The sequence below is a fragment of the Eumetopias jubatus genome, unplaced genomic scaffold (genome assembly GCF_037043125.1).
Source record: "Eumetopias jubatus isolate StellerSeaLion01/CBP00866 unplaced genomic scaffold, mEumJub1_p1.0 scaffold_2, whole genome shotgun sequence".
Classification (NCBI taxonomy): domain Eukaryota; kingdom Metazoa; phylum Chordata; class Mammalia; order Carnivora; family Otariidae; genus Eumetopias; species Eumetopias jubatus.
The window spans coordinates 74,867,865-74,892,362 of NW_028274808.1; the positions used below are offsets into that span (position 1 = coordinate 74,867,865).

General features: G+C 42.9%; 1 protein-coding gene across 6 annotated transcripts in view; it reads left to right on the forward strand.

Moving 5' to 3' along the window:
• Positions 1–24,498, forward strand: part of TMEM154 (transmembrane protein 154) — a 69,294-nt gene that overhangs the window by 18,129 nt on the left and 26,667 nt on the right. For 4 of the 6 annotated variants that reach the window (XR_003609474.2, XR_003609475.2, XR_003609472.2 and 1 more), the window contains exons 3-7: positions 2,359–2,619; positions 2,713–2,751; positions 8,266–8,293; positions 9,582–9,667; positions 11,490–11,547. Coding sequence is in view for 3 of the 6 variants with exons in the window: in XM_028104309.2 (XP_027960110.2) it covers positions 2,359–2,619; positions 2,713–2,751; positions 8,266–8,293; positions 9,582–9,667; positions 11,490–11,547 (472 nt within the window). In the remaining 3 variants the exon portion in view is untranslated. Of the gene's footprint in view, positions 1–2,358; positions 2,620–2,712; positions 2,752–8,265; positions 8,294–9,581; positions 9,668–11,489; positions 11,548–20,921; positions 23,314–24,498 lie in introns of those variants that run through there. The other 2 variants (XM_028104310.2, XM_028104308.2) reach the window with 1 other exon arrangement.

Below are 24,498 nucleotides of genomic sequence, written 5' to 3' on the forward strand. Positions count from 1 at the left end.
AGCCAAGGCTTCTGGGACCCATCCCCCTGCCCTTCCCTTTCATGCCAGAAAGCCACCTCCTTATAGGCAGAGGGGCAAGGACATGGGGTTCCCTCTCTTGTTCACCACTTGATGACTGGTAATCATATTCCGGTCTAATTGGAAGGAAAATACCGTGTGAGGTTCAAAGCTCAGGTTCAGCGACTGGCCCTCTTGGGTTCAAATCCTCCTCCATGATTGCTCTGTGACTATGGGCAAGTTGTGTAACCTCTTTGCCCCAGTTTCCATCTGGGAAAATGGTAAGGACAAAATGAGATAATCTGGGTAAAAGGCAGAGGCTTAGTCAATTCTCTATAAAGGTTAGCCTGACATAGTGGCGGCAGCCTCAGCTGTAGTAGAAGTAAGCAAAAGAGATAAAAGGCAAGTCTGGGGATTCGAGGAAGGTCTGTAAGCACTGACCTCAAGGAACAGGGTCAGTACCACCAATTGCACCTGCATATGTGCCACTCACCCCCACCCCCTGTAAATGTCTCATCGTCACCAGCTGGATTATCAGTGAAGAATGCTATTTGGTCTCCGTAGTTCTGCAAGCAATGTGACTCTAATGAGGAGATTGTTCTAGTGGACAAATATCTTTTCCCGGTTCAGGGTGATACATGATGCATCAAAGCTTTTAACATATGCTATTATTATTAACTTATTACCTTATTTCCAAGACGTAAATATAAGACAAAGCTGTTTAACCCAGACAGAAGTCAATAAATAGTAGATATTTTTTTTTAAAATCCTGCTTTTGGCATAAACACGTGAGGAATACCAGTTAGTTAGACTCTGCAGTTTATAATTGATTCTGATGGTTTGGGGTGGCATTTACCAATGTGATTATCAAGTGGATTCCCTGGTCTTGGAGGAAACTGAAATGTTCATCTGTATAACCAAAAAAAAAAATAGACTGTGATCAAATAAATATTTTTATATATTAAATCAGAGGAATCCCTTGTCATTCAGTTGCACAGATGGATAGGGTGTGGGATGGGCCCTGCAGGGGCCTGCTCTGGCATTCCAAATGGTGACCTAACCTCTGGTTATAGAGCACGGCTTGAAGCAGCTGACTTTTCTGTTTGCACAGCACCTTGCACTTTAGAAAGAACTTTCCCATACGTCATCTTATGTATTGGGTAAGTTTTCTAAGGCCTAAACTCATATGCTCTCTTCCTCGGTGGGCCGCATTTGAACGATAGACAATGTTATACTATGGTAGGATGAAAACCTTCGGCTTACCTTACTGTGGTCACTACATAGCTAAGATGAGGAGAGATTTTTCAGATAATCATCAGGCTCATAGTCCTTCCCTGCCCTGGGATGGGCCCCAGGATGGTTTTCCAACACAATCTGAAATTCAAACAGAGTAAACTGGTTTATAGCTTCTTAATAGGGAAAGTTCTAAAGATGCTTTTTATTAAATACATTTAAATATTGGTGCAGTTTCCTTAGTCTCTAAGGGAACTTCCTCTTTGAGAATGTCACCTTACAAATGAAATCCGCACTGTGTTTTTATTTAGAACCCAGGAAGATTTCTGTCAGATAATCTCAGAGAGACTCAGTTCTCTGCAGAATGTGAGAACTGACACTGAAATCTAATCAGTCGCCCCAGTTTCCAAAAATTCTTCCACACCGATAGGTAACCTTTTATTAAAAATTAGGACAGTGCGGGGCGCCTGGGTGGCTCAGTCGGTTAAACGTCGGACTCTTGGACTCTAGGTTTGGGCTCAGGTCATGATCTCAGGGTCGTGGGATGGAGCCCCATGGTGGGCTCTGCGCTCAGCGGGGAGCCTGCTTCAGATTCTCTCTCTCCCTCTGCCCCTCCCCCTCGGCTCCTGCCCTCACTCACACAAAGGCACATGCAATCTCTCTTTCTCAAATAAATAAATAAATAAAATCTTAAAAAAAATTGGGACAGTGTGCATTCCTTTATACCCAAGTGTTGTGAGGAAAGTAGTTAACTTCTAGTAGATATGAATTTAGATTTATAGCATAAAAATAGCATCATGCCCTATAGGAGATGTTCTGGAATATCACCCTCTTGACACAACAAAGCTTCTCAGTGCCCTTCGCGTAAGTGTGTCTAACGTATCTGGTCAAGGCTAAATTGCCTGCATTTGTGGCAGGTTTCTCTCTGGGCTCTGATTCCATGTTCAATATACTCCCAGCTCGAGCTCCATTTACGCTAAATCAACACTCTGTCACACTGAACTGGAAGACCAAACGCAGTGGATCAAGTTTACCACTGGATGCATGTAGGATATATTTAAAACTCATTGAAAACAACATAGTAGCTTTGTCTCCATGGCACTCTCAATTTTGTGTGTGTCCCTACAGATTTCTCTGAGGAAACAGAACAGTCAGCAGAAATGCCCCTGGAAGAGGAAAACAGAGATGAAGCTTTTCATATTCAAACTGCATTTGTTGCCGTGACCACGGGAGCATTCATGGCAAATTCAAGTTTTGGCGACATTGATGAGGATGAAAATCAGTTGGAGTTTGTATTAATGGTGTTGATCCCACTGGTTTTATTTGCTCTCTTATTTTTATCAGTGATAATCCTTGTAATACGCTATAAAAGAAAAAGGACCAAACAAGGTAAATATTTTGTATGTTCCCATTTCCGGACAATCGCTTCATGTGTTAATGAACAATCAGTAAAACAAAATATTTTTTGCTTCTTCTACACAGAGCCTTCTAGCCAAGGATCTCAGAGTGCCTTACAGACATGTGAGTATGATCCTAATGCCTGTCTGGAGTGGGTGATGGGGGAGGAAAAAGAAGGGAGAGGTTTTAAAGTTGAGCAACCAGGACCACATAAACTAGTAAATGATGAACATCCCCTTATTTTTCAAAAAGAGAATGGCTTCAGCCTAAAATGAGATTTAAAACACACAGCTCCCCTCTCTGTACCTAATCCAGAGGAGGGCCTTGTCTAATATCGGCCAAGAGGTCCATGCAACATTCCCTAAATTGGAGGAAACGTTCAAAAGGGCAAAGCGGTGGGTCAGTTTGGGGTTGGGGATGGGAAGGCTGAGACCTTGGGCTCGTCTCCACTGGAAGAGGATTCTTCTGCCGTATATTCTGTATATTATATAATATATTCTGTATATTGCCGTCGAAGATACCGTTTTCTCTTCCATGCCCAATTCGATTGTGAAAAAGCCTGAGTAAAGCATTGTTCTTATTCTCATTAAAGCTATGCTAACTTTTGTACGAAATTCCTAGTTGGCTGAAGATTACCAGCATCAAGCTGAAACCGATCTGATAGAGAATTCCCTAGGTCAGAGATACCTCTGTGGGTATTCAGCTCCAAATCTAGGAGCAACAAATACTAGGTGTCAGGGTGCTTCTAAGTCCAAAACAGACTTGAGGACTTTTGGCTTGTGCTGGTAAAAATGACTCTAATTAGACTTTTTAAAGTTGAAGCCTTTAGTTATTCCAAAAATCACTCAAGGGATGGGACTATCTCTAATGAGCTACATATTGATATGTGCATACAAAAACTCACTGTATATCCCTCACACTCACTAACAGGGCACCCCTGGCTTTGCGATCATGCCCTTGGCCTGCAGGCCTGGCTCACTCTCCTCGTATCAGGAGAGCCTTTAAGCTCTCGGCAGGAGCTATAAATGGTCATTTTCCATTATGCCAGCAGGTATGGTAAAAGTGAGCTAGGGAAGAAGCACTGATGTGCGTTACCTTTCTTGGCAGGAGCCAATATAATAGTTTCCAAGGGAGTCGAAAAAACCACATGTTTTTCCACTGCTTGAAATTTCAGGGTGACCTAGTAACAGTGGTCACATGGGAACTCCTTTGTAAGCTAAAGAAAAAGATAAAGCAAACGGAGATGCCTGGACCCCATTTTTTTAACCTCAGGGACAGTAAGAATTTCCTGCCTAAACCATAGCCCTGCAGCCAGTCTTACCTAATGATATTATGGGATTTGGGGGGGGATGTTGGGGGTGTCTGGTCAAATGTGCCTGCTTTCAAGGCTCTAAATACAGGAAGGGATTTTTCATGGAACTTCGTTGTGAGCATCTCCAAAGTCAAAAGCCATTCACCATCAAGAACTGGCCTCCTTCTCAGAGGACTCATGCATCGTGCTGGAGCCACACTCCCAAGTATTTGCTATTCCCGGAGCCTGGCTTATACACACGTTCATGATGCTTACATGCCTGGTTGACACTACTCTTCTGTTTGGGATTTCCTTCTTGTCTGCTTGGCAAACTGCCATTCCATTCTTCCATGCCCAGTTCTGAAGTTTTTATGAAGCCTTGAGTAATCGCTCCTTGGGCAAAATGAATCACCACCTCTTCTGTGTTCTCACTTACTGCGCACAGCATTTACGTTGCGTAAGTTGGTGACTTGTCTTTTTTCTTTTTTTAGTCTCTCTTACTAGGTTATGTTCTCTTTAAGGTCTGAGAGAACCAAGAACTTGTCCTATTTATCTTGTTTAATGGTGTGATGTGGGGGTTAGAGTATGGGCTCCGGAACCGCACTGCCTGGTTGGCTTTTTTCCCTAGCTCTACGACTTCTCTGATTCAGTTTCCTCATCTGTGAAATGGGCAAATCCAACACCTGGCTTACAGAGCCTCGGTGAGAAGGAAATGGATTCATCTATGTAAACCACTTTGGAAAAAGGGTAGCTGGCATATTGTGTTAGCTGCTGCTTCTTATTATTATTGCCCCTTTGACCTGACACGGTATTATATTAGCTGCTCAATACATGTGGTTGAATGAACGAGTTAATGAAACAGCGTTAGTACTTTTTTAAAAGAACACTTACCTATTCTCAGAGATAAAAAACAAATTCGAAACTTATTCTTAATACAAACTGGCACATTCTTTTTGTTTTAAAATATGCCTCACTTTTAAGAGAAACAACACAGAGATCTTAAATTTTCAAAACAATTGCTTATCACTAGTTTTGATAGAGAGAGCTTAATTTGAATATTTCCTTTAATATAGATACAGATGGTTAACTGCTTAACACATGAATATCTCTTCAAGCAAACTAAATGCTGAAAAGTTAAGCACTACTGTCTCCCAAAGTCCACCCATTCATATTTAACATTATAACGCAGATCAATAAAAGGAGAGGGGCGCCTGGGTGGCGCAGCGGGTTAAGCGTTGAACTCTTGATTTTTGACTCAGGTCATGCTCTTAGGGTTGTGAGATTGAGCCCCACATCAGGCTCCATGCTCAGCGGGGAGTCTCCTTAAGATTATCTCTCCCTCTCCGTCTGTGTGCCCTCCCCCCAACTCTCTAAAAAATAAATAAATCAGTCTTAAAAAAACAAAGGAGACTGTTCAAATTAACAAAATTTGATTTAAGTATTTTTTTCCAGGAAAAATAAAACTGTCACACTGGGTCAGACCAGCGTTTTGCTTGGAAAGCATCCAAAACGATGTTTTGTGGGAGGGCATGGGTGATGTCGCCTCAGAAAGTTAGAAATAGACACATTGGTTCTCCCCCCACGTGAATAGCGCCTGGTGTGTTCTTCTCCAGCAGGAAGTAAACCTGCACATTTGATGACTGGGGAGGACCCGGCCAACACCTTTAGAAAGAGCCCTTCTTCTGACCGGCAATCAGGTTTTTTTTCCTTTGGCCTTGTCCATTTTCAAGTCCAGGAGAAGGGAAGTGCTGGGCGGTAATTTGCTGTTCAATTGCCCTTCTTCCTAGATCTCCAGGAGTTACATTTGTAGCTGTTCTTATTTAACATTTATTAAGGGACTCGATGGGCTGTGTCTCTGTGTTAGCTGCAGGCATCCCTTTAAACAGGCTGTGGCGACGTGAAGCCTGGCTCGGCTCAGAACATCTCCAGAAAGACTCTCTCTTGCTCAGGGTTCCGCATGGAAAAGAAAAGCTAAGCCAGCTGGTCCCCTGTGGGGCTCCGCGCCACCCCCCGCCCCCCTCCCCCCCCCCACGCAGCCCAGCGGTCCCACCACCCACCACCCCACCACCAGAGGTGCACAGAGGAGAGTAGCTGACAGGCGGGGGTACGGGCGTGCTAAGTGGGTGTAACTGGGGACTGGAGGCAGAGGACAAAGTGGGGAGGAGGGTATGACACGGAAGGGCTGTAGGAGGGAAAATGGAATCAAGTGCAGGTGCGGGGTTGTGTAAGAGGTACATTTGCCCTCCAGTTTCGGAGGGAGTAGATGGCTATTAATAAAGAGATAGAGGCCAGGTGGAGAGGTGCGGGCAGGGCCTGATTGCTGGGGACATGTAATTGGTCTCCCCCCTGGCTTAATGCTCAGCTCTGGTGAGCTCTCCCAGATGTTTTTCTGTTGCCATGGTGGCTGGGCCGGGGGTAATGGTCTCGGAGCAGGAGAGACGAGGCCACAGAAGGCTTTTTGCTCTGTTTGAATACTGATTACAGGAGCTTCGCATTTGGTGCATCTGGAGCACTTTTGTAATGGGTTTTTAAACTTTTCCATCATCTGCATGCAGGGTTAGCTTTTGCTCTCCACAAAGCCTGCGGGCACTCAAATTATAAAGATAAATCCATGCCTTCTACGGTGGGGCTGTGGGGCCACTTGCTCTCTGAGAAATTAGTGTGGGTGTGTGTGTGTGTGGGGGGGTGTTACTAAGCAGGAAAAGAGGGGGAGGAAAAGGGGGGGAAGTGACAAAATAGGGGGATCTTTATGAGTCACCGGTAGGGGAGGTTCAATGTGCAGGGACTTTATTTATAGTAAAACCCCTTAAGGAAATATCATGTCAATTTGAGATTAAAATTATATAAAAATTATAAAATGAATATACTCCCCTTTCCCCAGTCCAAGTGTCTGCACCTGCAGGGAGGATCAGGCGCCTGCAGGGAGCTTCAGATTCCTACCAGGGGCCAGAAAGACATAACCCAGTGGCCCTGGGAGGTAGGCAGTAATGGCACGAAACTTCCATCTGTGCCTAGCTTTCCTGGATCAGCAAGGCCGTGAAAGCTTGCCAACCCTCAGGAAATGACAACGGCTCCCAGCTTCCAGGAGCTCAGTTCCCGGTGCCTGCTGGCTGTGTTTCCTTGATGGGGACCCGCATTTCTGCAGGCCTGGTGAAAAGAGACTTCTGATTGCCAAGGATCGGGAACATCTGACTATTCGGTGGACCCCTGTAAAGTGGTTTGCTTCCTGATGGTTTTCACATGGTAGAGGGTGCTGGGGGCCTATGCTCTCCACTCACATGACATGACTGCCTCATTTCTCTGGATGCATTGGTTCCCCTGCCAAACAAAACAGAGCTGGAGCTGGGGCAATGCGCCCTGATTCTTGCCACATGTTCATCTGGAGTCTGATGGGCATTTGACAGTCTGTTACCTGGTTCTCACCTCAACCACAGCAACACAGAGCAGTTTTGCTCAGAGCTTCGATTTTACGATATTACGAAGTCCAAAACCGGGTGTGAATTTAATCCGCGTTGGACCATCCAGATTAAGACCTACTCATTTATTCAATACAGATTTACTGGGTGTTTGCCAGGTACTGTGCTAGCTGGATGGGAGGTGAGGGGACATCAGGGCGAACAAAACAGGCATGATGTCTGTCCTTTTGGAACTATGTTTTAGCGGGAGAGACAGACAAAATTAAGCAGATGGGTTGATCAGTGACAAATTGTGGCAAATGCTGTGAAGGACCAAGAAAGGTGCTGGGCTGGGGAACAACTGGAAAGGTGGGCCCTACTTCAGATGTAGAGTGCTCCTTGAGGAGAGACTATAAACTGAGACCAGAAGGAAGTGAGGAGTCCAGCCAAGCAAGCAGCAGGGGTGAGGATAGAGTTCTAAGGGGAGCGCTTGATGGAATATACCACGACCTGTTCCGGGACAAAGAGACAGTCCCAGTGTTGGGCTTGATGTGTCACGGGAGATGCAACAGTGATGTTTTGAACTGGGACATTTTGGGTAGGGGGTCAAGGAACCATCCCTCTTGTCTGGCTCCTCCTTGCCTTCCCTCACCACTGTTTTCTTCCACATATGGATTAAAAGAATAAAAAGGGATAAACTTCTGATTTGAGGTAAACACTCTCAGAGGACCATCTTATCTCTAAAAAAAAAAACCAAACAGATTTCATGTGGATTAGGACCTCGTTTCAATATGGCACATGTTTGACTCAGAGGTTAATTATTGCTCCCTTAAAAATGCGATTTGAAGTCATCTCCTGTGTTTGTAAAGGAGATCTCAGCTGTTGTTGAAATAAAAAGTTGTTATGGACAGTGAAAGCTAACATGGCCTTTATTTTTTTTTTTCTCTTTAGGTGAACTGGGAAGTGAAAACATCAAAGTGTAAGTCCCCACTACCTCTGACCCAGCTCAGTGAGGACAAGGGTATCAGGGAGAGGAGCAGATTAGAAAGCCATCTGCTTTTTATGAGTTTTTGTTCTGACACCCTTCAGGGACCCTTGAGGGGCCTCTTGCTTCCTGGGCCCTGGGAGAGGGCCCTGAGCAGCCTATGGGGATGCACGCTCATCCCCCAACCTCAATTCAGTGGGGGATCTGGGTAAAGAACAGGGTCCTCTTCAGAAAAAACTAAATCTTTTTGACTACTACCAGTTCCAAATGCATTGTAGTTCAATATTCTGACACTGGGTGTATTTCAAGGACATTGGTTTTTTCATTCTTGTTAACATTTTATCACCGGGAAAGATATGTTCCCTGGTATTAAAGGAGGAGAGCCCTGGTAGAAGCCTAAAGTTCATGTGGCAGAACCATGGTGGGGTGGGAGGGAGAAAAGGAATGGAGGGGGAGAAGAAGGAAGGATGGTGCAGGGAGAGAGAGAGAGAGGGGGAGGGAGGGGAAAGAGGGGAGAGATGGGGAGAGGGAGGGAGGGAAGTGGGGGGGGAGAGAGAGAGAGAACAAGGTTCCACCAGAAGAGTGTGCTGGGGCCCGGTCACCACCCTCGCCCCCACTTCCCCCTAGCAACCTTGCTTGTTTAAACACTTTGCTCACTTCCTCTCCACGGTGTCACGCCCACACTGTGGTTCAGAGCTGGTGGTCCTCCTCCCCAACCCCATTTACATTGACCGGGGGCTTCTTTCCCGTAACTGTGGGCTCTGCGCCCTGCTAAGTGAGTGCGGTGGGTTTCTGAAAGCAAGGGCTCTATTTCTCCATGACAGAAGAACCTGGGAATTGGAAGGAGAGGTGAGGAAAGCAACCTGTTCACGGGGGCCTCTTGACCTGGGGCCCAGATCAGAAACCTCAAAGAAAGGGAAGTGAAATTAAGCAAGGCTAAAATGCTCAACAGGGCAACTCCTCGGAGGATCCTCACCGTGGAAGCCTATTGGCTCAACGTTGTGCCTTCTGGGGGGCAGGCAGTGTCTCCGGGTCTCCCTTTGAGCTGCGTGCCCTCCATCTTTGGATCAGCGATAGAGGAAGGTTTATTTTCGTTCTAGCCTTTCCTCCATTTAGAGTTTGGTACATGTGAATAGGGCAACCCCCCCCCCCATCTGCCCTGGAGTGTCACACACGACCTCAAGTTCACCTTTCTCCCACTCAGCATTCCAGGCTCTCCCAAAAGGAAACTCTGTCCACCACACTTCTTTTTGTTTTAACGCGGTTTTTGCTCTCTCTCTAGCCCCATTTTTGAGGAAGACACGCCCTCTGTTATGGAAATCGAAATGGAAGAGCTTGACAAGTGGATGAACAGCATGAATAGAAATGGTACGGTCACCTAAAGTTCTTTTTCTGTCTTCTCTAGTATGAGAAGACTGTCAGAGTTTCAGAAATACCCCGTAAATCCTGGAGTGTGTCAGGGTGAGCCCAAGCCACATTAGATTTGGAGCATGCAAATGGTGAACCTGGGTCTGACCATCGTTAAAGACTCCGTTTGATTAGGCCATCACTTGGTGCCCTTGGTTTTTACTGTTGTACAAGCTTTTCAAATGGCCTCTTTAAAGAAGCCGATGGTCTTTTTTCAAACAAGGAACAGGTCCAAATTATCTGGAAAAAGTTAGCATCTGGCATTACCTTATATATGGTAGAATTTAGAGATCTACAATTTTAATCTGTATATGGATATAAAACTTTACCACATATAGTTTACACAGATCTGTGCTGTCCAGTACAACAAATGCTAGCCACATGTGGCTATTTAAATTAAAAATTTAGAAAAATGAAATAAAGTTAAAAATTTTGTTCGTCAGTCACTCTAGCCACATTTTGAGTGCTCTGTAGCCACTTGCGGCTCATAACTACTATATTATACAGCACAAGTTTAGAACATTTCCATCATATAGAAAGTTCTATGGGACAACACTAATATAGTAGTATTATAGATTTGCTCATGAACTTGTTGATATCTGGCAGTAATTGTATGTGTTCTTTACTTTTCATTGAATCAATGTTTGGATTTAAAAATGATGGTAGCTGTTTTTTTCCTTTTTAAAGTTCCGTTTAAAAAGTCAATAAATTATTTTCACGCTCGGATTAAATTAATAAGATCCAATATTTATATTATCATATCATTCGTATTTTTCACATTCGTCTTTAAAAAATACTCCGGGGTCTGTCAGATTCAACAATAGTGAAGTCCAAATCCAGAGACCTGTTATTAGAATTATTGTACCAGAGGCTTATCAACATAAGCTTTCCAAAAGATTAGAACCATTCAATGAACTTGTGTAATTTCCAACAGAACAGTTTTTCATAGCCCAATATGGAGGAAAGAATGGCTCTGTAGAGCATTTAAGGATGGGGGCAGGTCACTGAGGTAATCCTGAAGGTAGTTTCATTTTGTTATTTTTAGTTTATAAAATATACCTACATAATAGAATTTGGAAAATGCAAAAAAAAAAAAAGTAGAAAGAAGAAAAGAATATACCACCCAAAGATAACCTCTCTTAATCATTTGCCATATTTCCTTTTGTGCCTGGGACAATTGTAATACAAAATCAGGATCCTGTTACACTCACTAAACCAGAAACCTAGAAAAAGGCCTTTCTTTTTAACACCCACGGCAAAGAGTTATTTTGACACATATGTGATGGAGCCGATGGATTTTGTTTTTCCTTAAAAATAACTGGGGCATAATAGGAGGGAACTCTGACGACTTTAAGAAGGTTAGTTGTTCCTCACTTTACCTGCTGCTTTTTGATTGGGCATCGTGACTGAAATCATTCTGCAGGCACATCAGGACCTCCGGTAAAGCAATTTTATTCCAGTGTCTAACCTGAAACATGCAGATTCTAGCTTTTGGAGCAACGGTGGGGTTCTTCGGGGACTGAATAACCAAGCAGGGAGGCATTGTGCCCTTTCCAACAGGGCCAGGGCCATGCTGAAGTCTTGTATCTGCGCTACTGATGCTTTTTCCATTTCAAGAGCCTTGCCATCATTAATCTTTTAACCTCGGGAACTCCCTAGTGAGGCCATTTCTGCACAAGTAACCATACAGATCAGGGAAATGTGATGCTTAAATGTAAGAGTTTTGCGGATAGAAAATAGAATTTTGGTGACTAAAAATGAGTTTGCTTTTTTTCTGTCCTAGCTGACTGTGAATGTTTACCTACTTTAAAGGAAGAAAAGGAATCAAACCACAACCCAAGGTACTTCTAGTTTCCACTATTGATGATAGTTGTGTGGGGGAGGGGAGAGGAGACCACAGTAGAGCCCTTTTGCTTACCGTCTCTGTGCCTGTAAATTTTATGGGACAATTTACATGGGTGTATGTGTGTGTCATGTGGAGAAAAGAAAGTGTGAGTTATGGCAAAGAGGAAAATGTAAAGTAAATATCCTAGTGACTCCATCTTTAGAAGTAAATTGGTATTGGCATTTTCTTGCCCTTCTAAAGAGACACTGTTGTGTCGGCTTCCGTTTTAGTCATAAAACTGTGATTATAACAAACTAGAGGTTTGTTTAGCTTGGATGGAGAGATGTTTGGTAAGGAAAACAGATGGAAGTGGCCATCTTAAAGGGGATAACTGTAAATAAATGAGCAAAATGAACATATTAAAAAACAAAAACAAAACAAAACCAAACAAAACCCCACCTGGATTGGATTGTTATAGGAGAGAAATTAAGTGAGAATTTGATAAACATATTCCATCCTACCACTAGGTGGCTCTGCCTGATAGAAGATTTTGGTGTCTAGGGCTTGGCGTTGTTCAGCACACCGTAATCTTGTTTAAATGTTGTTCTCTTTTGTGAGGATGGAAATGACCATGTTTGGGGTGTTTTTGATCAGAGAATTGTTTGGTCAGGACGCGAGAAGTGTCACAGGAGAAAGGATTGATGATGCAGCAGCTTGGGTACTTGTCCCACATGGCAGCACTGTGATTTGGGGGGTGCCAAGTTGTTGGTAGGGGTGACTCAGAGGGGGTCGGGGAGCAGAGAACGTGACTGAGCCTGTGACCGAGACTTTACACTTCTGTGGGAATAAATAGAAGAAACTTTCAGAGCAGGATAAACACCACCCGTCTTTTCTCCCTCCATGTTAACCAAAGTTCCTGTGCCAGTCATCTTAACTGTTTCCAGAACGCAGTCACTTGTCACTGGGCAGTCCCTGAGGCTGGAGCATCACAGGGGAAGACTGATAGTCGATAGTGATTGGGCAGTCAGATGTTTGTCTTCTGAACCCTTATTCTGCACCTTTCCCTCAACCTCCTCTGAGAGGTGGTCACCCCACATCTCACACATCAGGCCTCCACAGTCTTACTGAGGCAATCCTCAGCTTTGACGTGGAAATTCACTTCGTATTGAAGGTTTCAGTCATTATTATCTCTCCAGGTATCTTCATGTTAAAAATTCATCACTGGCTCAGAAAAGATTCTATACTATTTAAATGAGATGCCAGATATTAACAAGCAGACGAAAGAAGAAAATGTTAGGGGGAGTATCACAAAGGAAATTACAAAGGAGTATTCTCTCCACATTTTAATCTTACCTAAAATTGAGTCATTGTGTATGTTCAGTGTGGGGCTCACCCACATCACCACCGAAACCCTATAAATGTCTTGTTAGCGTATCTCTGACCGGCACCCTCAACTGATGTGAAACATGGTGGTTTTTATGTACCTGCCTCTTGATCTTTGAAATTATTGGCAACATAGAAGAAACTGAATGTTAGAGGATTGTATGGTTGTGAAAGCGTGTTAGAGATCACATTTCTGAAATATTGGAAGGTTGGTCTTGTTAATAAGCTTGAGCTCACTTCTGCCTGTGAGACAAATACTTAACCTATTTGGAGGGCTGCTTTATGCTAAACTATTGCTTTTAAGGTGCATGTCTACATTCCTCCGTTGGTCCAAAACAATCTGGCTTCAGTTCGCAGGATGACAGTCTGGCTTCACCTCGTTCCCACTCAGTGAAGCCAGCACCAGCGTATGGAACCAACAGTGGCAAATCCCAAGGCTTTGGTACTAAAGGGACTTTCTGATTACTCAAAGAGCAGTACAAGATTGTAAAGCAAATCTAATTTTTAGTCACTAAAAACTCAGAAAGATACAAAGCACTTGGAACAAAGCCTGCCACAGAATAAACTCTCAAGAAGTATTGGTATTATGATTATTTTTAAAGGTTTTATTTATTTATTTGTCAGAGAGAAAGAGAGAGAGAGAGAGAGCACGAGCAGGAGGAATGGCAGAGATGGAAGCAGGCTCCCCGCTGAGCAGGAGCCTGGCATGGGACTCGATCCCAGGACCCTGAGATCATGACCTGAGCCCAAGGCAGACACTTAACCCACTGAGCCACCCAGACATCCCTGGTATTATTATTATTAACTTAAAATTGATATACATAAATTCACTGCCTCTTGGGCTAAGGAACCCATGTCCAAGGACCCAGGCACATCCATATTAGTGGTTGGGGCATTAAAAAAAAAAAAAAGCTTTCTATTTTAGTGCAGTTTCAGGTGTACAGCAAAATGAGCAGAAATTACAGAGAGTTCCCATATACTCCCAACCCCCCCACACGCACAGCCTCCTAGACTTGGTGTCCCACACCAGAGGGGTACATTGGTTACAATCAGCTAACGTACGTTGACACATCATTATCCCCAAAGTTCCCCATTGGCTTTTACGTCTGCGACTCATCCTTCCTCTACCATTCAAGTAGCGTGCAGGGGAACACAATGCTTCAGAAAGTACATAACAGTCACTGGAGAGTGAGCTTAGTAGAAAACACACGTCTCGATCCTCTTGCTACATTAAGACTTCCAGAACCCATTTAAAGGGTTCAATCCTTCTTGATGCTAGAAAGACACCCTGACATGGAACCTCTGTTATATATAAAGTCCATGTGCTTCTGGAAAAAGGACTCACTCTGGTCACCACCCTCCCCTTAATGCACTGCACTGGGTGTGAAGACTTTTCTCATTAGGGTCCATAGTCTCCGGTCTTTCAGGTCTTTTCCCGCATATCCCATTGGCCAGCCATTGTTCATTACTTTGCCCTGTCCTCATGGAATGGACATTTTCCTTTATGCTATGGAATCTAACATTTAGCACAGAACTTTCATAAGGGTCAGAGACATACAAAGCACTCTGGGAAGTTTATACTATGGTTTTCATGTTTTTAGAAAGTCAATAAGGAAATATAACAAAGGAATTGTGGAGGAGGGGGAGCTTTATGTTATTTCCTACCTTAGCATTTTCCCCCTAATTCTTGTCTGCTATGGGTGAGGCATTGTGAGAGTAGTGGTGGAATAGTAGTGTTGGTGGAGTAGTGTCCAGGGGGTATGGCGGGGCAGTGGGAGGTGGGGAGAGGTCTGCCCTGGAGTTGAAGAGAATTTCATCAGTGGCGTTGTTAAGCTTTGCCAGCACTTGGTGATAACAGAAAGCAGATCCGTTGTGTTGGTTTTATTAGTGTTTAAATTCTCGGTAAAGAATGCCTTCCCCTTCTTGTCTACCCCAACCCTTCCAGCACCTTCCTGAAAGCTGCTAGATAGTTGTAACCACATGAAGGATAGAATCCCTTTCATCACTGTGCTTAAGGTCTAGCCAGCCTGTCCCTTCTTCCCGAGGCCTTTATATTTCGACAATTTCCTGCAAGTGCGGTGTTTCTGTCTTTGCAAGTTTAGGTGAATAATCACAGAAAAGGAATCGCAAATATTAGCCAAGTGTCCATCTTCTTTCCCGTTATGCCAATTGGCCACAGTGATGAGTTTATATTGAGAAATAGCATTGGGGAAGACTAGGGGGAAAATCGATTTGGTTCCATCCAAGTGGATTTAGAATTTTGAAAACACATTTATAACAAAAAATAATAAGACATTTATACAGAATTTTATACATACCAGAAGCCTAGGTACTATCACCTTGGAAGTTAGCTAGTCAGGGTAAATAACAGCATACCTGTTCCGGTTTTGTAATAATTCAATTGTTTATGATTCATGTCTGAGCTCAATGACGTAAAAATGGATCACTTCAATATTTCTCAGGAAAATCCAGGTTAGTTTAATAAAGAATTTTGTGAATTTCTTCCTGTTTCTGCTCCTCTCTGTCTTTTTTTTTTTTGAAAAGTATGATTGTTGATGTCGTTTTACAAAATATATTTACTGAACACCCAGTATGTGCCTGGCATGGTCTACATCATGCTGGTTCAACCAGTTAAAATGAAATAATCTGTATGAGTAAACCTGGAATCAGAGAGGTTAAGTGACTTGTCCAATTTCCACAACAAGTTTATGATAAAACTCAATGTATCTTTTAAAACTACATTTTCATTTACTTTTATTAATTGGTTAAGATAAGAGATATTCTACAAATTAGGAGACAAATTAGAGATTAAAAAATAGAAGGGACACTCAGCAGCAAGGAAGGCAGCCACCGTGAGGCGAATACATGACAGTATCTGGTGGATGACGTATCCATCACCTCATGTAGTCATTGACAAGACTGAACCATTAATTGTGAGAAAACAGCAGGTTCGGTGAACTGTTTTGGCCTCTCCACTCAAGTAAATCTCTGTGGCCACTTTCCTTCTTTCCTTCCTAATGTCTCAAAAGTCCTTTAAAACTCAACAGGTATTCAATAGGAAGTACGTTGAGTGGCAACTGATTTCCCTCAAATCTGAGCTTTGTTTTATGAGGGATACAAAGTAACATATGAGGGGCACAAAGTAACCGCTCATAATCCTGCAGGATGATAACCTCAAATAACATTGTTGAAAAGGAGGTGTGGGTGCGCGCGTGCACGCGTGCGTGCGTGTGCATGTGATGGTGAGGGACAATGTATTCAATTGAATAAACCACAGCATTGCTTGAAGAGTGGCCAGGGTTATGTCTGCCGTGGGCATGATCTATGTGTGTTGGATGAATTTTAGATCTGGCTGTGGTTAGCCAGATGTGTGACCTCTATAATTCCCCCCGCGCGGGCCAGGCCCGTTTCGGGAAGGAGAAGGGAGGTTATACTGATGAAGAGAAAGGGAGCATGATCGAATTGTTACGTGACTCTGTGTTATACTGAGCTCTGCACTGCTCCAAGCTTTGGAGCATCATGACACCAGAAAGGTTTGATGCAGGTTTATTGCCATCTTCGGAGCTAGGAAACATTAGCCGTGGTCAGACGGAGGGAGCGCTAGAAGATAAACTGGTCAGGAGACCAAAGAAGGCTGATCTGCTCCCGCCTGCGACCCAGGGGCAGTTAGGAAACGAGGTGTTCAGAGCAGCCTCTGGCCTCGTTTCGCTGCTGGCGTTCCAATGAAACGCTTTCTTAAAAATCGTAAGATGATGCTTTGTCATCAGTTCAATTTGTTTTTACAGTTTGTAGGCCTGTTACTATAAAGGCTTTTGGGGAAGCTGTCCCACATGCTTAAAATATCTCTATAACACTCTGAGAAAAATTGCTGGCTAATGCCACTGTCGCCGGCCAGACGCCAGAGCCGCCAGAATTAACATGGAGGCAGGCACAGAGGTTTCAGGCAGGATCCCTGAGTTTATTTGCAATCGTGGGGCAGTTTGCCAAGGTATTTTTCACAGGGAACTCTAGGATTTGCCAGCGTTAAACACAGCCGGGCTTCCTTGATCAGTTTGCACGGATGACAGCAGGGAACACGTCTAACTAAACGAAGGGACGAGCGAGCGAGAGAGAATGCCTCCAGGCTCATGTGGGGGCCAGATCCCAGGGCGTGGACTTCCTCCCGGGCCCAACGGCCACTGCTCCACCATCCCGGGGAAAATGGGCATGTGAGAGTTGTGACACTAGGCATGACCCAGTGCCCCACAGCTGCAGCAACTGGGGTCCGCTTTGGGAGCGTCTTGGGTGGCAGGCCCCCTGCCCTGCTCACCGACTCCAGAGCTGAGCTAAGCAGTGAGTGCGGCGTGTGCGCTCCCGGGCTCTTTGGTGCTCGCAGTGAACAGTTGGGGTTGGTGGACGGTCGCACACACTAAGCCTTCCAAATGCTTGTAGGGTGTTCTTACCCCCTGTAAGTACTTTCTCCTCAGAAATGGAAAGTGTGTTTTTGGAAGATGGTTTCTGAAAGCCTTTGGATGTTTGAAGCTGTGTTGAAGCTTGTGTTGAACCAATAAACATTTGCTTGCATAGAATCTGCAAAATAAGAAGAATCTACGTTCATGGGTTTGTATGTCAGGCCGGTAGCGTGGCTTCCTTAGATTTGCTCACTTCTTCTTCTTTTTTTTTTAAGATTTTATTTATTTATTTGACAGAGAGAGAGAGAGCACAAGGAGGGGGAGCGGCAGGGAGAGGGAGAGGCAGAAGCAGGCTTCCCGCTGAGCAGGGAGCCCGATGTGGGGCTCGATTCCAGGACCCTGGGATCATGACCTGAGCTGAAGGCAGACGCTTAACCGACTGAGCCACCCAGGCACGCCTCACTTATTCTTTACAACAACCCTATAAAGTCCATGGCATTATTATGTATGTTTTGCGGATGAGAGGAAATCAGAAAACTTAGGCCAAGAAGGGTGCCCTTGCCCAAGGTCACCCAGCAAGGAAGTGGCTGAGCCCTGATTCCAGCTCTGGCCATCTGACCCTGTGCTCTTACCTACTGTGTAGAAGAGCTTCTGTTAGCACATACTAGCATGTGCACAACCCTAAACGCAACACGAGCTGCGAAATACCGAGGCATAAACTTAACCAAAAAAATGCATGGTGTAACATAAAAAGAAATTGTTCAGTTTTATGGAGGGACATAAAAGATTCTTAAAAATAGACAGAGACATACTGTACTCCTGAAAGACTCCACATTGTAATGATTAAAATTTAGAGCTGTCTCATGCTTTAGATTAGACTCCAAATGAGTTTAAATGTTGAAAAAAGAAAAAAAGTCCAGAAAAAATATAGATAAATATTATTATAACTTTAAGGTGGGGATGGGTCGAAAGCATGCCACACAAGTTAAAAACCATATCAGGAAAGCACAGATGTACGGGTGCCAGGGTGGCTCAGTCAGTTAAGCATCCAACTCTTGATTTTGGCTCAGGTCTTGAACTCATGGTTGTGGAATGAAGCCCCTCGTGGGACTCCACACTCAGCAGGGAGTCTGCTAGAGAGTCTCTCTCTCTCTCCCTTTCCATCTCCCCCTCCCCCCGCACTCGCACACGCTCTCACTCTCTAAAATAAATAAATAAATCTTTTTTAAAAAAGCATAGATTTGAGCTACATTAAAATCTCAAAATTTCTGTACTTCAAAAAACACAATAAATAGAATGAGAAGGAAGAGGAAAACTGGGGGAAAGTATTTGCAAAATATATATATGATGAACAAAAATTATCATTCTTAATACATGAACCAATAAAAAGGTAATAGTCCCATTTTAAATATGAGTAAAAACTATCAATAAGGAATTTAGCAAAAGAAGTCAAAATTACCAACAGAGCTTTAAAAAAATGTTTACTTTTCTTAGAAATCATTAAAAAGTAAAATCATTAAAAAGTAAAAGCTTTAAAAAAATGTTTACTTTTCTTAGAAATCATTAAAAAATCATTAAAAAGTAAATCATTTACCCAAAAGTAAAGGTAAATATGATACTATTTTCACCTATTGGATCAATAAAAAATGAGAATAATAATATCCAGTATTGGAAAGAATGTGGGGAAAGGAAATCTCCCTAAAGAAAGTGTGGGGAGGAAGGTAAACTGTGCAAAAATGTCTAGGGAAGGGGGTAATTTGACAATGGGCTGTTCAAGCTTTAAAATGGCATACATTTTAACCTGGCAATTCCTCTTCTAGGTATGTTTAGGCAAAGGTAACAATTGGAAGTGTGCAAAGATCTTTTTATACTAAATAAAAACTAAAAATCAGAAATAGAGTCTACATGTTTAACCATAAGGATATAGTTTAAAAAATGGTTTTTGGTCTGGTGACACAATGGAAGTCTCCGTAGCCACTAAAAGATATGGTATATTTATTAGCAAGGAATGATGTCTGTATGTGAAGGAAGGTGAGAAAAGCAGATTACAGCACGAAATGCATAATATGATCCCATTTTTGTACAAAAAAATGTATATCATCATCAAAAGAAGGAAGTTTGGAAGAGTACACACCAAGATGTTAACTGTGGTAAGATTGTTAGTATTTTTGTTTTGCTTATTTGTATTTATTTTTTCAACAAAGGCTACGGATTGGTTTTACAATACTTTAAAAAATCACTCCTATTAGGACAGCTGGATGCAGATCGGTGCTGTAGACAAAAGAGGGCTTGCGCCCATAGCTATCCAGCTTTGTGTTACACTCTGCTTAGGGTGGCTGAAATTTCCAGGTAAGGCCGCAGAAGGAAAGAGACTTATGTGCTATAGAGATGAACTCCTAGATCTTAGAAATAATATCCTGCTACCCACCCAATTTCCAGGAAATGGAAACTCCTTGCCCAGTTTAAGAGTAGTTCAGGGCCACTGAAGTGAAGGGGTGGTTACATCTGCTCTTCGGCGAAAAAAATGTCTTAATTTTCCTTCCATCAGCTTTCCATTTCAAATAAGTTTTGCCACAGAAGTTGTCTTTTATTCACAACTGTCTGCCTCCTCCTTTCTCATCGATGGCCCGTCCTTAATCACAGCTTCTTCCCTCGCCTTCACAACACAAACACAAACACAAACACATAACCGTACACACAATGTCTCCCCTCTCCTTCCATGGATAGATCTATTTATCTATCAAATTGCTTCAGTCTTTTTGGAAACACATGCTGTTTCCCTGAGCAGGAGAGCTCTGAAATAGGAGTCAGAAGAATCTAGTCGGTGGCAGACTGTCCATGCCTGTGAGCGAAGGAGATCCGAGGTTCTGTTGGCTATTATCATTCAGGCCCTTTCTTGGAGACAAAGGTCACTTCAAGTAGGGGTATTCTGGAATTTGAGCGATGGGGCACACGACTGAAAAAAGAAGGGGAGGAGAGGTAGAGTGGCCTGCTTCCCGGGAGACGTGGGGGGGGAGGGCATGGCCTCACTGGGGAAAAGCTGCAGAGCCAGATAGGTGGCCAAGATAGCCAAGTTAGAAACAAAAGCACAAATTAGCCAGCCAGCACAGTCATGTCCGAATACCATGTCCATACTTTATGTCTCCTCACACCCCAAGATGCCTAATGATTGAATTCTAAATGACACCAAGAAGGCACCTCCAGATCCTTTGTGGATATGAGCGAAATGGGCTTTTGAAAACACGCCAGGACCACAAACTCCTGAGAACAAAACAAGACAATTTTTTTAAAAAGAAAAAAAAAAAGCAATTTGGCATTGATTCATAGAGAATGGGATTAGATTTAATTAAAGAGGGGAACCCCCAACTCCATCTGGTTCTCTCCACATCAGCACTAGGGAGGGATATTAGAGCAAGAGCTTGGGATTATTTCTCGGCTCTCATGGATTTCCTCCTCAGGGATGAAATATAAATTCTAAACCAACCTTTGTTTCAGAAATCACAAGCTGGACACCCTGGGCTTCCTGATTGTTTACGTTTTCTTGAGTCACCTCCATAGTGGAGTGACCCGCTCTCAGGAGCTCCTTGGAAATATACGATTGTTCTGTTTTCTGCAGTGACAATGAATCCTGAAACTGAATGGTGCTAATGTTTTCCAAGAGAAGCAGCCCCGGAGGGAGCCCGCCGAGCCTGCCAACAGAGGGTGAAGAGGATGCGAATTTAATTAATTTCAAATCGACGTAGACACGAGAACCTTTTGCTGTTTCTTCCAACGCCCACTCTTCCTAATGATGGCATCACCTGTCCTTGGAAGAATGCACGATTGAGAAGCACTGGGAAGAGGCTTGGCTGCCGTCCAGGGTGGCCTCTGAGGAAAGGAGGAGCCACGTGGTCTTCACCTCTCATCAGGGCCACTTCCCTCCTCTGGGCCAGCCTTCACGCTGCCTGTATTCATTCTGGCCAGCTCTCTCGGTCTTTGTTATCTTTCTGCTTCGTTCCTTGGAGTTTAAATCAGGAAGCTGTTTCATATATGGCTTCCTTCTGGGTCACCTTATTACCTAATTAGCTCTGGATAATTTCCTCTGATTAGTCAAGTCCTCTGATAGGTCATCTGCGTTCGGCAGGAACTTTCCTCCAGGCGAGTTACATCACGGAAAAGACAGAAAACAAAGCGAGTGTTTCACTGTACACATCATCCCAGGGGCTCGGTAAGCTCATCTACCTGCCCAGAAGGTGTACTGAGAGAGTCCACCGTCCAAAGGAGATGCTGTTTGGTGCCTTGTGGACTCTGAGCTGACCAGACCCCTTGGGACCTTCTCAGAGGAACAGGAATCTTCAGTGAGAGAGCAAAGTGATTTCCTTCTCAGCTAAAATCACCTGCTTGTTCACATTTCCCAAAGCGCATTCTTGCTCTCACCACACCTCCCTTGCCCGTGGTATGTGAATAGGACACGTGCACAGGGGGATCGGCTGTCAGCCTTCTATGTTTTTGAGATCTTTACGGTCATTTGAAACAAACAGAATAGGAATAGGAAACACCTGCATGTGTGGCTGATTTCACTCAGTGCACTTTCCGGTCAAGCTGGGACAAGCCCCGCATCCTTCTCGATGCAGCTGTCCAGGAGGCCACTATCAGTCCATCAGAGAGGACATTCTCCACCGTATTTGGTGACACCCTTTACAAGAAGCAATGGTGCAGAGGGCAGAAGGGCCTGCTTATCATTCCCATTCATGTACAATCAATCCTCATTTCATCCTGAATTTTCTACTCCTGACCTTTAAAGCAATCTAGCACATTGGGAGTCCTCAGGTCTTCTACAACAGCTATTTTATTCCAGGAAAGAAGTAAAGAATGAAAACTTTATTTATTTTCCTCTCTACATATAAACTGAGGAGAGATGAGGTTCACCAAACATTTGATGCTGATTTTGGGGTCTTGAAAGGCTGCCTTAATGTGTAACAAAAACTGCCCCTCTCCTCCCTTTTGGATCCTTCTGGCATACACGCCTTCTGAACTGTGCCCATAGTTTTAAAGGCAGAGTTCCAAAGCCAGGGAGATCTTTCCACACAATGAAAGAAAACTATCTGGTTGTGTTTAACCACTGCTATTCTGCTATCTTGAGACTTCACAGAGCTTTGGTAAAAGAGTCTTCGTGGTATATAATTTCAACAGATTTGTCTGTCATAGTCTCCTTAGCACATCCTAATATGGCATTTTTGAAGAACTTCTGTTCTGCACATTCATATTCCACTGTGGTCCACAATGACTCCCAGATATTTATGCCAAAATTGCCATTTTTCTGAATCATCGTTTCTGCCTATTTTGTTACTTTGTTTCTTCTCAACATTTTGGCTCTCAGAAGAGTCTCAGATTGCTTCTTTCTCTCTCCAGTTATCCAAGATTTTTGGTGAACACTGAGGCTTGTAAATTTTATCCAAGACTATCAAATACTGTGACTTTAGAAGTTTAGAGATCCAGAAGGGGTCTTGGAATCTCATGTTGATGAAACAATATTTTATGATACGATAAAAATATTCTCATTCGGTATTTAAAATCATGTCAAATTCCAGAAGAAGCAAGTTTCAGCAGCATGTCATTCAATTTATGTCTGAAAAATGTACCAACCTCTATAACTGCACAGTAAAGAAACCATTTTTTTAAAGGTAGTTTTTTCTGGCAAGATGTATGAACCAAAGCAGTGAAGAGTCAATCCTAGCACCCTATATCTTGTGTTACTGTTCAATCAATAGGTATCATATATTTATGATAATTTTAAGACTTGCTTTTAAACTCAAAGTTAATTTTATGTTTCAGATTATTGTTTGTAAACATCTAACAAATTTTCTCTTAATTGGCTAGCCAATCAGAACAAAATCTGACTTCAGAATATTTTAAAGATATATTAAGTGTCACTGCATGTTTTGGACATTTTAAGCAAACCAGGTTAACAATATTGTCGAGCCAAACTTCTCAGGAAACTTGTTTTAATAAATATGTAAGAATATCAACCTGTTACTCTTAACTCAGTAATGTGACGACTCTTTCTGGGGAGCTCACTGGTATCCAAACACAGGAGTACAGAATGGATCAAACTTCATATCCATGGTGGGGGGGGGGGGCGGAGGCAAATGCCTCTAGCAATGTAAATGGATGCTTTAAAAATGCTTTTGTCTATTTTTTTTTTATTTTGGTTTTTTAAAATATCAATTTGCACCATCTCTGGAAGGAGGCCCCTATCATGAGTAAACAGAAAATATAGACTTTAGTTTCAATTTCTGTCAGAATTCATACAAATTCTGAACGTACTGGAGTGATAAGGCGCAGTTACATACTAGGAAGACACGGCTGAAATTCCCATTGTGGGGAAAACATTGAAACTTTATGCTAAATTAAATTTACACATGCTATGTTTTTACACTCAGAAGATACTCAGGATGAATCCTGGGGTTCCATTTAATAGGTACGACAGGAAGGCCAGAGTAGTTTCACTCATAGATTACATTTCTCCAATCTTAAAGTAACCAGGAGAGTCACTATATAGTAGTGTGGACTGGAATTAGTCAAAGTGTTTATTAATTATTATAATCCAAACAATAAATTGCCTAAATTTGTTTGTTTGTCTGAGCAGCTCTTTGGTATTACCTTGGAACTCTCCCATCTGATACCAAAATTTTATTTTCCTCCCAGTCCTTTTGGGGGGTGGCTATTTTTAGATACACAGTAGGTTTTTTTGGTTTCTTTTGGGTTTTGCCCTATTACCTTTTCTAAAAAAATGTCATATTCACAGAATAGTGATCCATACAGTTATATAAAATAAATTTTTTTTAAAATCGATTCTATAGATACTCTAAGCTCTTTTTGAAATATTTTAAGAAGTTAAATTCCTAAACCAAAGTACATCCAGGAATATGAAGACTTTAATTTCAGTGCTGTACAAGTTGAGAAATTCAGCACTGAACTGTTTAAGACAACCAAAGGTGAGTGGATTCTCTTCAATTGGACTTCAGGCGTGGAGGGCTCAGGTAATCATGTTCCTCACTTCCCATCACAGTATCATCTCTGGCCTTTGGTATTTTATAAATAAGTAATTGGACCTTTTACAAAAAGCATATTCTTCACATTTTTCACTTCTTTGGTCTGCATGGCAAGAATTAAATAAATGACACATAGAAACTACAAATAGTGAGCAACAT